Source organism: Maylandia zebra, linkage group LG12 (genome assembly GCF_041146795.1).
Source record: "Maylandia zebra isolate NMK-2024a linkage group LG12, Mzebra_GT3a, whole genome shotgun sequence".
In the NCBI taxonomy this organism is placed as follows: Eukaryota; Metazoa; Chordata; class Actinopteri; order Cichliformes; family Cichlidae; genus Maylandia; species Maylandia zebra.
In genome coordinates this window covers 1,716,344-1,731,745 of record NC_135178.1, presented here as the reverse complement: position 1 = coordinate 1,731,745, position 15,402 = coordinate 1,716,344, and the positions used below count along the sequence as shown (strand labels likewise).

The window sequence follows — 15,402 nt, the reverse complement described above, 5'->3', positions numbered from 1 at the left end:
AGGACTCCTGCTGCAGCATTTTGGATTAACTGAAAGCTTTTCAGGGAGTTTTTAGGACTTCCTGATAATTATGAATCCAGTCGTCCAGCCTGGAAGTAATAAATGCATGAAGCAATTTTTCAGCATCACTCTGAGACAGAATAAAGGGATGGTTGGCTCAACAGAGCTCTGACTTTTTGAAACCTGGGGTTGTTCTTATTTTCTTCAATCAGTGATGAATAGTAAGATGTTCTGGCTTTGCGGAGGGCTTTCTTATAAAGCAACAAACTATTTCTCCAGGCTAAATGATGATCCTCTAAATTTGTGACACGCCATTTCCTCTCCAGATTACGAGTCATCTGCTTTAGGCTACGTGTTTGAGAATTATACCACGGAGTCAGGTACTTCTGATTAGAGACCTTAGTTTTCACAGGAGCTACAGTATCCAGAGTCGTACGTAGTGAGGAGGTGAAATTATTAACAAGATGATCGACCTCTGTTGGAGCAGCGTTCAGATAGCTGCTCTGCTCTGTGTTATGCACAAAAACAACATTGGTGTATTTTATTTATGGAGCATTATTATTTAATAAACGTTGATAACTCTGAGTAATTTCTTCATCTACATCTACGCTGCATGTTAATAAAGGTGCCTGTGTGAGATCTGGGACACAGCTTTGACCAAGAACTCTCTTTTTGTTCTTACTTTATGGCTTTAAAAAATATCGAGATATATATCGTATATCTCCATCCAGCTAGAGAATATCGAGATATGAATTTTGGGTCATATCGCCCAGTCCTAACTACTATTGCTGTAAATTATGTCAGATTATTCCTTTTGCTTGTTAAAACAAACAAAACTATGTTTTTGTCAGCCTGTGAATTTCATTCTCTGGTCAGATCCAAAACCCACTTCATCTTTTTTGATATTACCTGTGAGGGATACCAAAATAAATCCTTTCATGCTTTATAAAAGCGTCTGAAACAAACACGCTCTGAAATCTGATGTTAGGACAGCGCAGAGTTCAAGGCTAACTTGGGCTCGATGTTTCTCCACAGGCGTCCTGTTTGCTCGGCAGTCGCCCATAGCAGGGATGGCAGGACACCATGGGAAGCATCATGGCTGTCAGACTCAGGGAAGAAGCAGCCCTACAAAGTTCCAGCCCTCCTCATCCTCCTCGTCCTCTTCTTCTTCTCTCCATGGACACCGAAACACCTCCCCCTGACCCTCCACTTCTTCTCACCTCCCCCTCCAGTCCCAGTGAGAAGAACCATGTTACTAAATCATCAGATTAACTCCAGTTTATTTCAGTTGTGGTTTACTCCACATCCACAGGTGAGCAAAGCACTGATTAAAAAGCAACTGTTGCATATAGACATCTACCTGCCCCCCACTTTTAACCTGTGTGACAGAACATTGTTCATGTCCTCAAACACATCTAGTTAGTGTGGAAAAGTTCACTCATCAACTCAACATACCACCACAGTGAGCCAAAGACTCGTACCCCCACGCTGAAATGATGTTGCAGCTGAAACCGTGGTTTTGGTTTTTGTAACATTGTGACAAACCTCAGAAACGGACTGTTTACAGTGGATACATGAGGGACTGATCCAAAAACAAGAAGCACATCAGAGGTGAAAACCATCTGGTTCATTAGATAAACAGATACTCAAAGACTGGTGTTCGTTCACACGCTGGAGTTAAAGTGATGTGTTTACTTTCCTCTCTACTGCATGGCTCTGTCCACCCGCTAACAGTCCTATAAGCACAGCGTGTCTCAAAGCCATGTTGTTCACAACACAAAGATCAGCTACACAATTCATTTGAATAATTCGTTTGTTAGGTTTCCCCAAACCAGCTGGTACCAAACTAGCAATAGCCTGAGTTTGCTGTAGTGTATAATAATATGATAGCTGCCTAAGGTGTGTACTATGTAAGTATAATAACCACTCCAATACGTATTAAAGCTGCATCTTGACACTACAGAGAGCCTCAAATTTGGGGAAATCCCACTGTAGCTGTTCAAGTGCAAAGAGCTGCTGTTCAGTGTGTTTGTGTCTCCACCATAACCAGAACACGTCTCCATCATGGGATTCATCGTTTGTTTAGTAAATATGTAAACGTAATTAGAAAGCAGGCGTGTTTGTGTCCTCTCTGCTTTCAGGATGTTGGGCACAGCTTACATTAAAGTAATGAACGTGTTGTTCTGAGGGCAAATATTGCACTTTATGTTGAGCGTGATTTTTACCCTGAGTAAGATTTTGGAAGCTCTTCTGACAAAACCATACGTGTAAAGTCTGTGCTGAGGTTGATGTAGATATACTGTAGATGCACAGATGGTGTGATGCTGTTGGGCTGACTGAAAGTCCTCAGAGGAAACGACTGTGACGAGAACGAGCAGCAGTTCAGTTGGCAGGCAGTAGGTGAGCAGGAGGCAAATACAGGTAACAGAGCAGTCATGAGTCAAACGTGGTTTTATTTTGGGTTTCTGTTTTAAAATAATGCTCTGGTGTCTTCATAAAGACCTTTGTTCATCGTGAAAGGCAGTGGACACACGCTGAAGTGTTGTTTCTAGTACGTCTGTTAAAGCAAGTGTATGTTTGATCCTGTATCATCACTCTCGCTGATGCTCGTTGGCAAAACTTCACCAAACCACCTACATACAGACAAAGGATTAATACAAAATATACCTCATACATTTACTTTGTTATTACTGTTTTAGTTCAGTGGATCGCTGGGTTTTTTTCACATTTTATATGATTAAACAAGAGACACACATCTACCTCATTCATTATACAACGTGCCAACAATCACGTCTACATGGCAACTTTCATATCCATGTATTTATGAACCAGCAAGTTTACAGAGCTTTTTTACGTTATACCAAAAGAATCCAGATGAAAATGAACAGAAAGAAGAAATGATGGTGGCACAAGTGTAAAAGGTGTTTTAGATATAAATATGTGTTCATGTGATACTTTTTGTGACTGATTGTAAGAAACTGCAGAAATGAATTTGGGATCTTGCATCTTTCTCAGAATGACGCAGCTTTACATTTATCGTCCATATTTATAGCAGGGAAATTGTTGTAATTCAAGCTGATATCAGCCTAAAATTGTCTCCTGCAGTGCTGACAAACACTAAAGACATCATGAAATGCTATAATTACTTAAACTCCAGCACTCGCATAAAGATGTTTTTGATGTTTATCTCAGATTCACTCAGTTATCATTATGATGCATTTGCTTCAAACATGATCAGAGGACGTTTCAGTGGCTCCGAGCAGAGAACAACAACAGTTTGGAGTATTTGCATCATTTACTTCCACGTACAGGCCAGGCTGGGTGATGCTACAGGTTTCAGTAACGTCCCACAGACGACAGAAACATCTGAGCAAAATGAGGAAGAACATTTTTGTGTTTGTTGCTTTTTGCCTGTCATCATTAACCAGCACAGCAGTAACATCGTTCTTTTTGAGTACTTCACATCACATCTGTTTGGTGAAACTGAGCTAACATTCCCAGATATTCACTTCAGTCCCATCACATTTAGGAATGTTACCCTCAGATTCCTCCTCATTCATTTCAAAGCAACATATGAAGAGTTCGTGGAATGTAAGCATGTAGTTGTGTCTATATTTCAGATTTAATGATGGCAAAAATGGCAAAGACACAAACGCAGTACAGAAAGATGTGACTCACTGGCAACTAATAGAGTGTTGCAATCAATACTTTGTATTAAATCAAAAATATAATATCTCTGTATGTTTAATTGTGGGTCCTGAACCACAAATATAATTTGTTTTAAACCTAAGAACATTCACTGCTACCTGCTGTCGTTTAACTGGGTTTTTTGGGGTTTTTTAACTGTTGTAACTAAACAAATCGCAGCCACGGACACGTGAAACTAGCGTGGAGACGCTCCAGGACCAGTGAGACTGTCTCTTTCTTAGCATCCTGTAGGATGATGCCCACTACATCGTTTAATTCTGTTTTATTTGCATCCAAACACAACAACAATGGCCTCGAGGTGCTTCAGCAGCTCAGATAACTGCGTGGCTGAAACATTTCACACTCACTTGATTTTGAGCTCATCGAGAGCAGAGAACCAAAGAGAAAGCAACACCTCCGCATGCAGGAAAAATGTAACCAAATAACATGTATTGTATTTGATCTATGATATGCTCTGCTTGTAGTTTTTAGACAATGACTGCGTTATGAGTTGTGTGCAAAGCTGTAAATGTTTCCCTTTGTTTGAATACATCCAGTGCATTCTGGGACACTGGCGTGTGGTGCTCAGGGGTAAAAATGTGTCAAAAACTGTTGTGATGGATTTTCTGGGTTTACCATTTGACTTGTGGTGCATTTAGAAATAAAAACATGCGTTTAACGCAACCTTTCCATTGTTCTGTACAAATGTTTGTGTTACCAAATGCATTTATATACACATGATACTCCACAATCAGTATCTTGGGTTCTGACAAACTTGACTTGTGATGCATCCTGAAAACACTCTCATTATTACTTTTTTATTATTTCTTGTTCTACTGCAAGAAAACAGTGAAAACATTTGTTTCAGAAACAGAAAACTGCAAAGTCCTTTTCAGCAAATGCAGTTTGTCGAGTGCAGCATTAAGCAGGTAAAATGCTGTAAAGATTGGTTAATTAAGACTGAGAATCCTGATGTAATTAGGGGCAGCAAAGATTAGCGGTTGTCAATGGTGCAGCTAGGATTTGCAGTAATAGGTTTATTATTGGGGCTTGCTGAATGTTACTTTATACTTCTGAATAAACAAAAACAAATTAGGAGCAGTCATCCAATAAAGGGTTATCTTGTCAAGGGCTGACAGAAATCCATGCCCCTATAACACAGTGTTAATTTTATGCACCACTGACAAACACAATGGTAATCAATAACAACACTATAAAATAAGGTGAAGCATCACTCTGAGCTGAAGGTGCTGGATGGATCCATGAGCAGAAAAACCATTCTGGCAGTATTTTCGGCGTTCCTCCTGTGCACAGTGTTACACAGCAGGAAAGAGCTCGCCTCTGCTACTGAAAGACAAGCATGTGAATAAAGTGCACAAAAAACTGCTGCCATGCACTCTTTGTAACATCTGTAAAGACAACATGCTAACACAAAGGTAGACCTATTAAATCCTCTTCTGATCTTCAGGAGTAACAAATGTAGTGATGAGTGCTCGAGCTTGCAGTTTCATCTCCATTTCTACATGTTTCTATAGTACAGTATATTGTAAGGTAAAAACCCTACAGTCATACAGACTCAATCAAATGACTCCCTACGAGCAAGAACTCGGCTTAACTAATGAGTAAATACAGAGTGGTGTGTAAGCACATGGTCAAGGGGAGAGACAAGCATGTTGTAGGGTAACTAAGGGAGGATTCAGGGTCACCTGATCACGCCCTAACTATAAACTTTGAACTATAGACGCAGTCTAAGAGTTAAGAGCTCTATTGGGGTCATACGGTACTATAAGGTCTTTAAAGTTAGCATGAACCACTACATGTATTAAGGCCGATTTACATCATGGAGCCCTGCTCTCAAGAGCTGGATTTTAGAAATCAGTGCTTTTGGAACATGTTTAGCACCATATTCAGTCAGTCAGGAACCTTACACCACTGGGTTGGCTGATTACTGGTGGTCAACATCAGTTTATGTGTTGGAGATTATGTATCGCAATTTCAGGAGCGGGACCACGTCTCCAAATACGCTCCTTCCAGTTGTCATCTGTAGAGGTTCCCCCAGTTCTGGAAGCTGGGCATTTTCGTTTAGGTGCCCCACCCTCCCTCCTCGTTTTCAATTCTTTAACTTCTTCCTTTCTATTTAGTACACGGGGATCTGCCAGGCCCGGGAGCCCCCAGCCCCCTTTGAGGCCTTCCCCAAACCGCAGCTCACTTCATGTCAAAGCCATTCACCTTTACCTACCAGAATCAGAATCAGAATCAGAATCACAATGGGTTTATTGCCAGATGTTGAGGTTTACAACATTAGGAAATTGCTGCGGTGCTTCAGTGCAGACAATAAGAATTAAAGTGCTATGTAGAAAGAAAGATATGTGCATGAGATATATACATGAGAATAAGAATTATGAGTGCTACTTAGAAAGATATATACATGAGTGCAGGTGGTGATCAGTGCCAAACATGGAATGATGCAGTGACACAGCGTAGGGTCATGTGTTAGTGGTGGGAACAGTCATACGGTTATTGTTCATGTGTCCGACAGCAGAGGGGAAGAAACTGTTCTTATGGCGAGAGGTTCTGGTGCGAATGGACCGGAGCCTCCTGCCTGAGGGGAGCAGGTCAAACAGACTGTGTCCAGGGTGAGAAGGGTCAGCTGAGATCCGGGCTGCACGCCGCAGTGTCCTGGAGGTGTACAGGTCCTGCAGAGATGGGAGTCTGCAGCCAATCACCTTCTCAGCAGAGCGCACAACACGCTGCAGTCTCTGTTTGTCCCTGATAGTGGCTCCAGCGTACCACACGGTGATGGAGGAGGTGAGGATGGACTCGATGATTGCAGTGTAGAACTGCATCATCGTCCGTGTTAGCAGGTTGAATTTCTTCAGCTGCCTCAGGAAGTACATCCTCTGCTGGGCTTTCTTGATGACGGAGGTGATGGTGGGCTCCCACTTCAGGTCCTGGGTGATGGTGGTACCCAGGAAGCGGAATGAGTCCACAGAGGTGATGGGGGTGTCAGTCAGGATGATGGGGGGGAGTGGGGCTGTGTGCTTCCTGAAGTCCACAATAATCTCCACTGTCTTCTGGGCATTCAGCACCAGGTTGTTGTGGCTGCACCAAGACACCAGACGTTCAACCTCTCTCCTGAAGACAGACTCATCCCCGTCCGAGATGAGCCCAATGACGGTGGTGTCGTCTGCGAACTTGATTAGCTTGACAGACTGGTGGGTGGAGGTGCAGCAGTTGGTGTACAGGGAGAAGAGCAGAGGAGAAAGAACACAGCCCTGAGGGGAGCCGGTGCTGATGGTCCGGGAGTCCGAGACATTCTTTCCCAGCCTCACGTGCTGCTTCCTGTCCGTCAGGAAGTCAGTGATCCACCGGCAGATGGGATCAGGCACATTCATCTGGGAAAGCTTGTCTCGGAGATGGTCTGGAAGGATGGTGTTGAAGGCAGAGCTGAAGTCCACAAACAGGATCCTGGCGTAGGTTCCTGGGGAGTCCAGATGCCAAAACCTTTACCTACCAAAACACTGTCAATCCTAAGATGATGTGGGCCCAGCTAGTGAAAGCTAATTAATAAAAGAACCCAAAACTCAGCGGAATAGAAACCAGTTTAGGGGTCACTTTTGTTCTACCCCGGCAACAACAATAAGTAAACAGAGCAAGGATTTCATTCTTTCTCTTTAGTAGTAACTGGCTCATCGTTTGGCTAGCTGCCCTGAAACAGGAAAGTCCACCCGTTAGCCGTAATGTTCAAGTTGTAAAGCACTATGATCAACCTATCTCTAATAATCGGCTATGTACCACAGGCCTTCAAGCTGGCTGTAGTTAAACCTTTACTCAAAAAGCATCTCTAGACCCAGCAGTCTTAGCTAATTATAGGCCAATCTCCAACCTTCCTTTATATCAAACATCCTTGAAAGAGTAGTTGTCAAACAGCTAACAGATCATCTGCAGAGGTTTATTTGAAGAGTTTCAGTCAGGTTTCAGAGCTCATCACAGCACAGAAACAGCTTTAGTGAAGGTTACAAATGATCTTCTTATGGCCTCTGACAGTGGACTCATCTCTGTGCTTGTCCTGCTAGACCTCAGTGCAGCGTTCGATACTGTCGACCATAATATCCTATTAGAGCGATTAGAACATGCTGTAGGTATTACAGGTACTGTGCTGCAGTGGTTTGTATCATATCTATCTAATAGACTCCAGTTTGTGCATGTAAATGGAGAGTCCTCTTCACACACTGAGGTTAATTATGGAGTTCCACAGGGTTCAGTGCTAGGACCAATTCTGTTTACATTATACATGCTTCCCTTAGGCAGCATCATTAGAAGACATAGCATACATTTACACTGCTATGCAGATGACACCCAGCTCTATCTGTCCATGAAGCCAGATAACACACACCAATGAGTTAAACTGCAGGAATGTCTTAAAGACATAAAGATCTGGATGGCTGCTAACTTTCTGCTTCTTAATTCAGATCAAACTGAGGTTATTGTACTCGGCCCTGAAAAGCTTAGAAATATGGTATCTAACCAGATTCTTACTCTGGATGGCATTACCTTGGCCTCCAGTAACGCTGTGAGGAACCTTGGAGTCATTTTTGACCAGGACATGTCCTTCAACGCACATATTAAACAAATATGTAAGACTGCGTTCTTCCATTTGTGCAACATCTCTAAAGTTAGAAATATCCTGTCTCAGAGTGACGCTGAAAAACTAGTTCATGCATTTATTACTTCCAGGCTGGACGACTGTAATTCATTATTATCAGGAAGTCCTAAAAACTCCCTGAAAAGCCTTCAGCTGATCCAAAATGCTGCAGCAAGAGTCCTGACAGGGACTAGAAAGAGAGAGCAGATTTCTCCTGTTTTGGCTTCCTGTTAAATCCAGAATTGAATTCAAAGTCCTGCTCCTCACATACAAGGTCTTAAATAATCAGGCCCCATCTTATCTTAATGACCTTGTAGTACCATATCACCCTATTAGAGCACTTCGCTCTCGCTCTGCAGGCCTACTTGTTGTTCCTAGAGTATTTAAAAGTAGAATGGGAGGCAGAGCCTTCAGTTTTCAGGCCCCTCTTCTGTGGAACCAGCTTCCAGTTTGGATTCAGGAGACAGACACTATCTCTACTTTTAAGATTAGGCTTCAAACTTTCCTTTTTGCTAAAGCATATAGTTAGGGCTGGACCAGGTGACCCTGAATCCTCCCTTAGTTATGCTGCAATAGACGTAGGCTGCCGGGGGATTCCCATGATGCATTGAGTTTTTCCTTTCCAGTCACCTTTCTCACTCACTGGGTCATGTTCACTGTTTATCTTCTGTATGTTCCACTTCCTGTTTTATTGTGTTAGCCTTACTCTGTGTGCATTATGTTCTAGTTCTCTTCCCATTTATCATTAGTTCATTATGATCAGCTGTTCACTCACCTGTCTCTAATCGCTCATCATTCATCATTCAAGCCTGTGTCCCTCAGTTACAACAGTCCAGGGTTGAGTCATTGTCGCTGTTAGGTTGTCCTATGTTCAGTTCCGTCAGTCAGTCGTTCAGCCATTTCCTGCTTCTGTTCTTTTTGTTCACTCTGTCTGCATTAAACACCAACCTTCACCTACCCGTGAGTCCAACGTTTGGGTCCTCCTTCCCTCATCCACACTGCAACCCCTGACACTCACTATGTGTTAACAGACCTCTCTGCATTGAATCATATCTGTTATTAATCTCTGTCTCTCTTCCACAGCATGTCTTTATCCTGTCTTCCTTCTCTCACTCCAACCAATGACAGCAGATGCCCCCCCCCCCTCCCTGAGCCTGGTTCTGCTGGAGGTTTCTTCCTGTTAAAAGGGAGTTTTTCCTTCCCACTGTCGCCAAAGTGCTGCTCATAGGGGGTCATATGATTGTTGGGTTTTTCTCTGCATGTATTATTGTAGGGTCTACCTTACAATATAAAGCACCTTGAGGCAACTTGTTGTGATTTGGTGCTGTATAAATAAAATTGAATTGAATTAAATTCGTGAATGAGGCTGTGTGGGGGTCAGCTGATGCCATCAGGGCTATTTTGTGCAAGAAAATAATCGTTCTTTTCCTGAGCACATCCAAACAGATTACTACATGCACATCATAACACATCATAACACAACATGTTATGATGTGCATGGTGTGGTATACAGTGGGGCAAAAAAGTATTTAGTCAGCCACCGATTGTGCAAGTTCCCCCACCTAAAATGATGACAGAGGTCAGTAATTTGCACCAGAGGTACACTTCAACTGTGAGAGACAGAATGTGAAAAAAAATCCATGAATCCACATGGTAGGATTTGTAAAGAATTTATTCGTAAATTAGGGTGGAAAATAAGTATTTGGTCACCTCAAACAAGGAAAATCTCTGGCTCTCACAGACCTGTGCTCTGAAGTCTGAAGTTTGCCAGAGAGCACATGGATGATACAGCAGAGGATTGGGAGAATGTCATGTGGTCAGATGAAACCAAAGTAGAACTTTTTGGTATAAACTCAACTCGTCGTGTTTGGAGGAAGAAGAATACTGAGTTGCATCCCAAGAACACCATACCTACTGTGAAGCATGGGGGTGGAAACATCATGCTATGGGGCTGTTTTTCTGCCAAGGGGACAGGACGACTGATCCGTGTTAAGGACAGAATGAATGGGGCCATGTATCGTGAGATTTTGAGCCAAAACCTCCTTCCATCAGTGAGAACTTTGAAGATGAAACGAGGCTGGGTCTTCCAACATGACAATGATCCAAAACACACCGCCCGGGCAACAAAGGAGTGGCTCCGTAAGAAGCATTTGAAAGTCCTGGAGTGGCCTAGCCAGTCTCCAGACCTCAACCCCATAGAAAATCTGTGGCGGGAGTTGAAAGTCCGTGTTGCTCGGCGACAGCCCCAAAACATCACTGCTCTCGAGAAGATCTGCATGGAGGAATGGGCCAAAATACCAGCTACTGTGTGTGCAAACCTGGTAAAGACCTATAGTAAACGTTTGACCTCTGTTATTGCCAACAAAGGTTATGTTACAAAGTATTGAGTTGTATTTTTGTTATTGACCAAATACTTATTTTCCACCCTGATTTACCAATAAATTCTTTACAAATCCTACCATGTGGATTCATGGATTTTTTTTTCACATTCTGTCTCTCACAGTTGAAGTGTACCTCTGGTGCAAATTACTGACCTCTGTCATCATTTTAAGTGGGGGAACTTGCACAATCGGTGGCTGACTAAATACTTTTTTGCCCCACTGTATTTTCATAGGCCAATGTGCGCAATGGAAAAGAAGAAAAACCTGGAGACTCAGAGGAAGTGATGTCAAGGACACGTAAGCTTAACAACAGAACAGGGGACAAACATGGAAGCACATGGCAGAGTGGGGAGACAAAGGACGAAACACAAGGACAGGACGGACCCAGAGAACGAGGAATCGAGACATACACACAGAGACTGATCGAGGACACGTAGACGAAGACAAACGCACAAAGGGACCTAATAGACAGGAGACCACAAAGCAGAAATAATAAACTCAGAGACATAAGAAGACTAACTCAATACTAACCGTGAAAAACATGAACATCTGCAACAAATTATAAATGTAAAATAACATTAACAGAACTCAACTGTGTAAGTTAGTGAACCAAAGTGTTTTACACACATAATTATCAGACATTGCAGGTTCTGTAAGTGTCAGATTACTAATACACATCATCAGAAACATCTTTTCTACTATTTCAGCTGCTATCCAGACAGCATGTTGTATCATTGCATCGTTAGCCGCACCTCTTTAAAGGTCTCAGTAATTGTTCTGAGAGGGATTCTGAAGATTGACGGCTTCCTTCAGCCAGGCATCGTGGTTCAAAGGCCCCAGGATGGTGGAAGGATGACTCCGCAGCTTACTTATGATACCTGACAGTGTATTTCACAGAATAGGTGCACAACTGAAGTCCATTCTGAGAAGCATTAAACAATGAATATAAAGTTGGATTAAATTAATTGTTAATTTGTGATTTGTTTGGGTGTATCTCATTCAACTGGAAAGATGTGTTTATTTTATAATCCTTTTGAACAGTTTTATAATTTTACTGAATAAAGAAAGAAACATGAAAAACAAAACACAAAAAGTCACAAAAACATTTGCTGCAAAACTTTCTAAAGCTTGACAGCTCTGTTAGGTTTTTCTTATGCACACACACACACACACAGACACACACACACACACACATAATTACACTTAAACTCGGCTCCTGGTTTCTTTACCTTCTTGGTCCATAAAGTCACTTATAGTTACAGACACGTGGGACCTTTGGAGGATACGTGCTCCAACACTGGGGCCTAGATGTGTGGCGTCTATATGGACAGAGTGGCCTTCATGTAGGCCAGCCGCTTGAATGCAGACATATGTTGGCATCTACACACAGAGTCTTTGTTGTTTTCCACGTCTGTGTAATAACACATCTCAAACAGGGCTGGAGTTCATCTCGTCATTGTCTCGGTGCATCACTGCACTTTATTAACTATTTCTCAGTCAAATGTGCTGAAAGGAGCACCATATGCCACATTTTCCCTTATTTCATGGCATAATTATCTGTGCTGCATGTGTATATATTGCACATAAGTATTCACTTACCATTCCAAACCACTGAATTATGTTCCAATCACTTCCATGTCCACAGGTGTCTAAAATCAGGCACCTGTGCATGCAGCCTGCTTCTACCTGTGTGAAAGAATGGCTCACAGAACTCCAGCGCTGTGCCGCGACACAATACCACCTATGGAAAAAACCCATTCATGAAGTATCCTACTAAATATTCCCGAGTCAACTGTTAGTGAAACTATAAGAAAGTGGAAGTGTTTGGGAATGACAGCAACTCAGCCACAGTGGTGGGAGATGTAAAGTCATAGAGCAGGATCAGAAGTCGCCGACTTTCTGCAAAGTCAATTCCTACAGACCTCTGAACTTGACGTGGCCTTCAGATGAGCTCAAGAACAGCAATGGAATCAGTTTCAGTGGCCGAGCAGCTGCATCAATGCTTTACACCAAGGGCAGCGCAAAGTCTCTTATGCAGCAGTTCAACCACAGTGATGGGTTTGGTTGACCTGTTAATAATTATTCCTAGAGTAGGGCACATATATATATATGCGTTCACACTGATGTCTTTAGTCATAAGGTAGTAGAAATGACAGAGACGACCACTGTACATGGTTAGCATGCATATATTTTGGCCTGCAGGTCAATTTAACTCTGTTTGTGCTGCTACTGCTGTTGGTGCTTGCAGCACTCTACCTTCCTCTAGTGGTTGGTTGATGCTGACAATGATTGTAACACTCTGTAGGACTTAATGCCTGTGACACCACCAAGTGCACCCAGAGACATCCTTGTAAGATGACCCAGTTTGACAACGCCAGCCTCCACAAACTTGGTCCATATTGTAGCAGAAGAAAACACAGTGCTGGGAATGAAGTCATTAAAAAACAGCGGCTCCTCGAAAAGCCACATCCCAGGTCTGGGGTCAGGAGCACGAGCGACCTTCAGCGCCCGCCAGGTGTTCACCACCGAGCTGTAAAATGGCACAAGTCCAGACAGATCCACCTGATCCAACTTCAGAAGAAAGAGGAGTTTATCCAAACCAAGCCGGCCCGCTCTCCTAAGCAGCACCTGAGCAGAAGCCATCCAGCTGTGACCACAGCCACACAGCAGCCTCTGTGCCGTCTGCAGTCTAAAGGCTGCTGTTCTGGACAAAATCTATAACTCAGTGTATCAAATATTAAAGACATTCAGCATCTCTCATGTTTCTGTCTCTTTATAAAAACAGCTGCTTTTAAAAACTGACCCAATTAAAGAAACATGAACTTCCATATTGATCAGATCAATACACACAGCTCTGATGTCACTACATCTCCTTGGACTCTTCATTGATGGTGGTTTGTGGCCCTCTGCTGGTGAGAAGATGAACTGCATGATGTCAAGTTCATGAACACAGATGACATGAAGTGTTTTTATTGTGCTTTTTCTAATTGTTCAGGGTTCTGCACCAGGAAACAGCTTCAACACACTCAGAGTTTCAAAATAAAACAGTTGATGTGAGTTGGAGAAAAGAGTCATTTGAATCAGTTTAACCCCTCTGTCATCATCAGAATCAAGTTTGATATCATTTTGATCCTGAAGGAAACACCAATGCGCACCTGCGGACCACTTACGTGCACCCTGCATATAAAGGCTGTGCGAGGCGAAAATTCATCTAGTAAGTTGACGGAGTTCTTTGTTACACCTGGGAAAACGAGGATGTTGCATCTGCAGCAGAAGGTGCATTTCATACTATGAAGCGTCACAATAGCTACAGATCCATGGATTGCACTAGTGTGTTGCTAAAAAAAGAAGCATTTCCAGACTTTAACAAAGACTGAAGCTATTGTCAATGGTGTCATAGTGCTACATTCAGTTGAAGTCACTCTTTGGCTCTTCATAAAATCCAGTACTGTGGCATTTCTCAGACTTCAGTAACCAGGAACAGAGAAAATATTCCCAATCGTACTTTGACTGGAAGAATGGTGGCATGCAAAAAAAATTAATTGAGGGTAGAAACGCGAAATGAGACAGCAGAAACCATTGCACAATACCTCACTGGTACCTCACTGGTCATTTTTCTTATACAAAGGAGGTATTATTACTGTAACGTTATTTAATTCTAGAGGTTTTTGAATTATTTTTTTGCACTTCTTGACTTGTAAAAGCCTATAAGACATTTTTTTATTTCACCACTCATTTACTGCACAGAGAAGACATCATTTAAATATGTTAAAATTTTCTTTAAACAAACAGTATTATTAAAATTCGTCATGACTGGGCCAAGTGTCCTCTTTTTTGGAAATCAGAATATGGTCACCCTAATAATTACTTCCTCCAAACCATCAACCTGTCTTTTAGACCCCATTCCTACAAAACTGCTCAAAGAAGTCCTGCCATTAATTAATTCTTCGATCTTAAATATGATCAACCTATCTCTAATGATCAGCTATGTACCACAGGCCTTCAAGCTGGCTGTAGTTAAACCTTTACTCAAAAAGCATCTCTAGACCCAGCAGTCTTAGCTAATTATAGGCCAATCTCCAACCTTCCTTTATATCATAGTCGACCATAATATCCTATTAGAGCGATTAGAACATGCTGTAGGTATTACAGGTACTGTGCTGCAGTGGTTTGTATCATATCTATCTAATAGACTCCAGTTTGTGCATGTAAATGGAGAGTCCTCTTCACACACTGAGGTTAATTATGGAGTTCCACAGGGTTCAGTGCTAGGACCAATTCTGTTTACATTATACATGCTTCCCTTAGGCAGCATCATTAGAAGACATAGCATACATTTACACTGCTATGCAGATGACACCCAGCTCTATCTGTCCATGAAGCCAGATAACACACACCAATGAGTTAAACTGCAGGAATGTCTTAAAGACATAAAGACCTGGATGGCCGCTAACTTTCTGCTTCTTAATTCAGATCAAACTGAGGTTATTGTACTCGGCCCTGAAAAGCTTAGAAATATGGTATCTAACCAGATTCTTCCTCTGGATGGCATTACCTTGGCCTCCAGTAATGCTGTGAGGAACCTTGGAGTCATGTTTGACCAGGACATGTCCTTCAACGCACATATTAAACAAATATGTAAGACTGCTTTCTTCCATTTGCGCAACATCTCTAAAGTTAGAAATATCC

The 15,402-nt window shown here is 42.3% G+C and overlaps 1 protein-coding gene across 1 annotated transcript in view; it reads left to right on the top strand.

The window, feature by feature from the left end:
- The window catches only part of arid3c (AT rich interactive domain 3C (BRIGHT-like)), an 81,316-nt gene extending 77,009 nt beyond the window's left edge, over positions 1–4,307 (top strand). The window contains exon 8 of the mRNA XM_004558654.3: positions 1,036–4,307. Coding sequence (XP_004558711.3) covers positions 1,036–1,202 — 167 coding nt within the window. The 3' untranslated portion in view covers positions 1,203–4,307. The remainder of the gene's footprint in view (positions 1–1,035) is intronic.
- Positions 4,308–15,402: the final 11,095 nt, after the last annotated feature.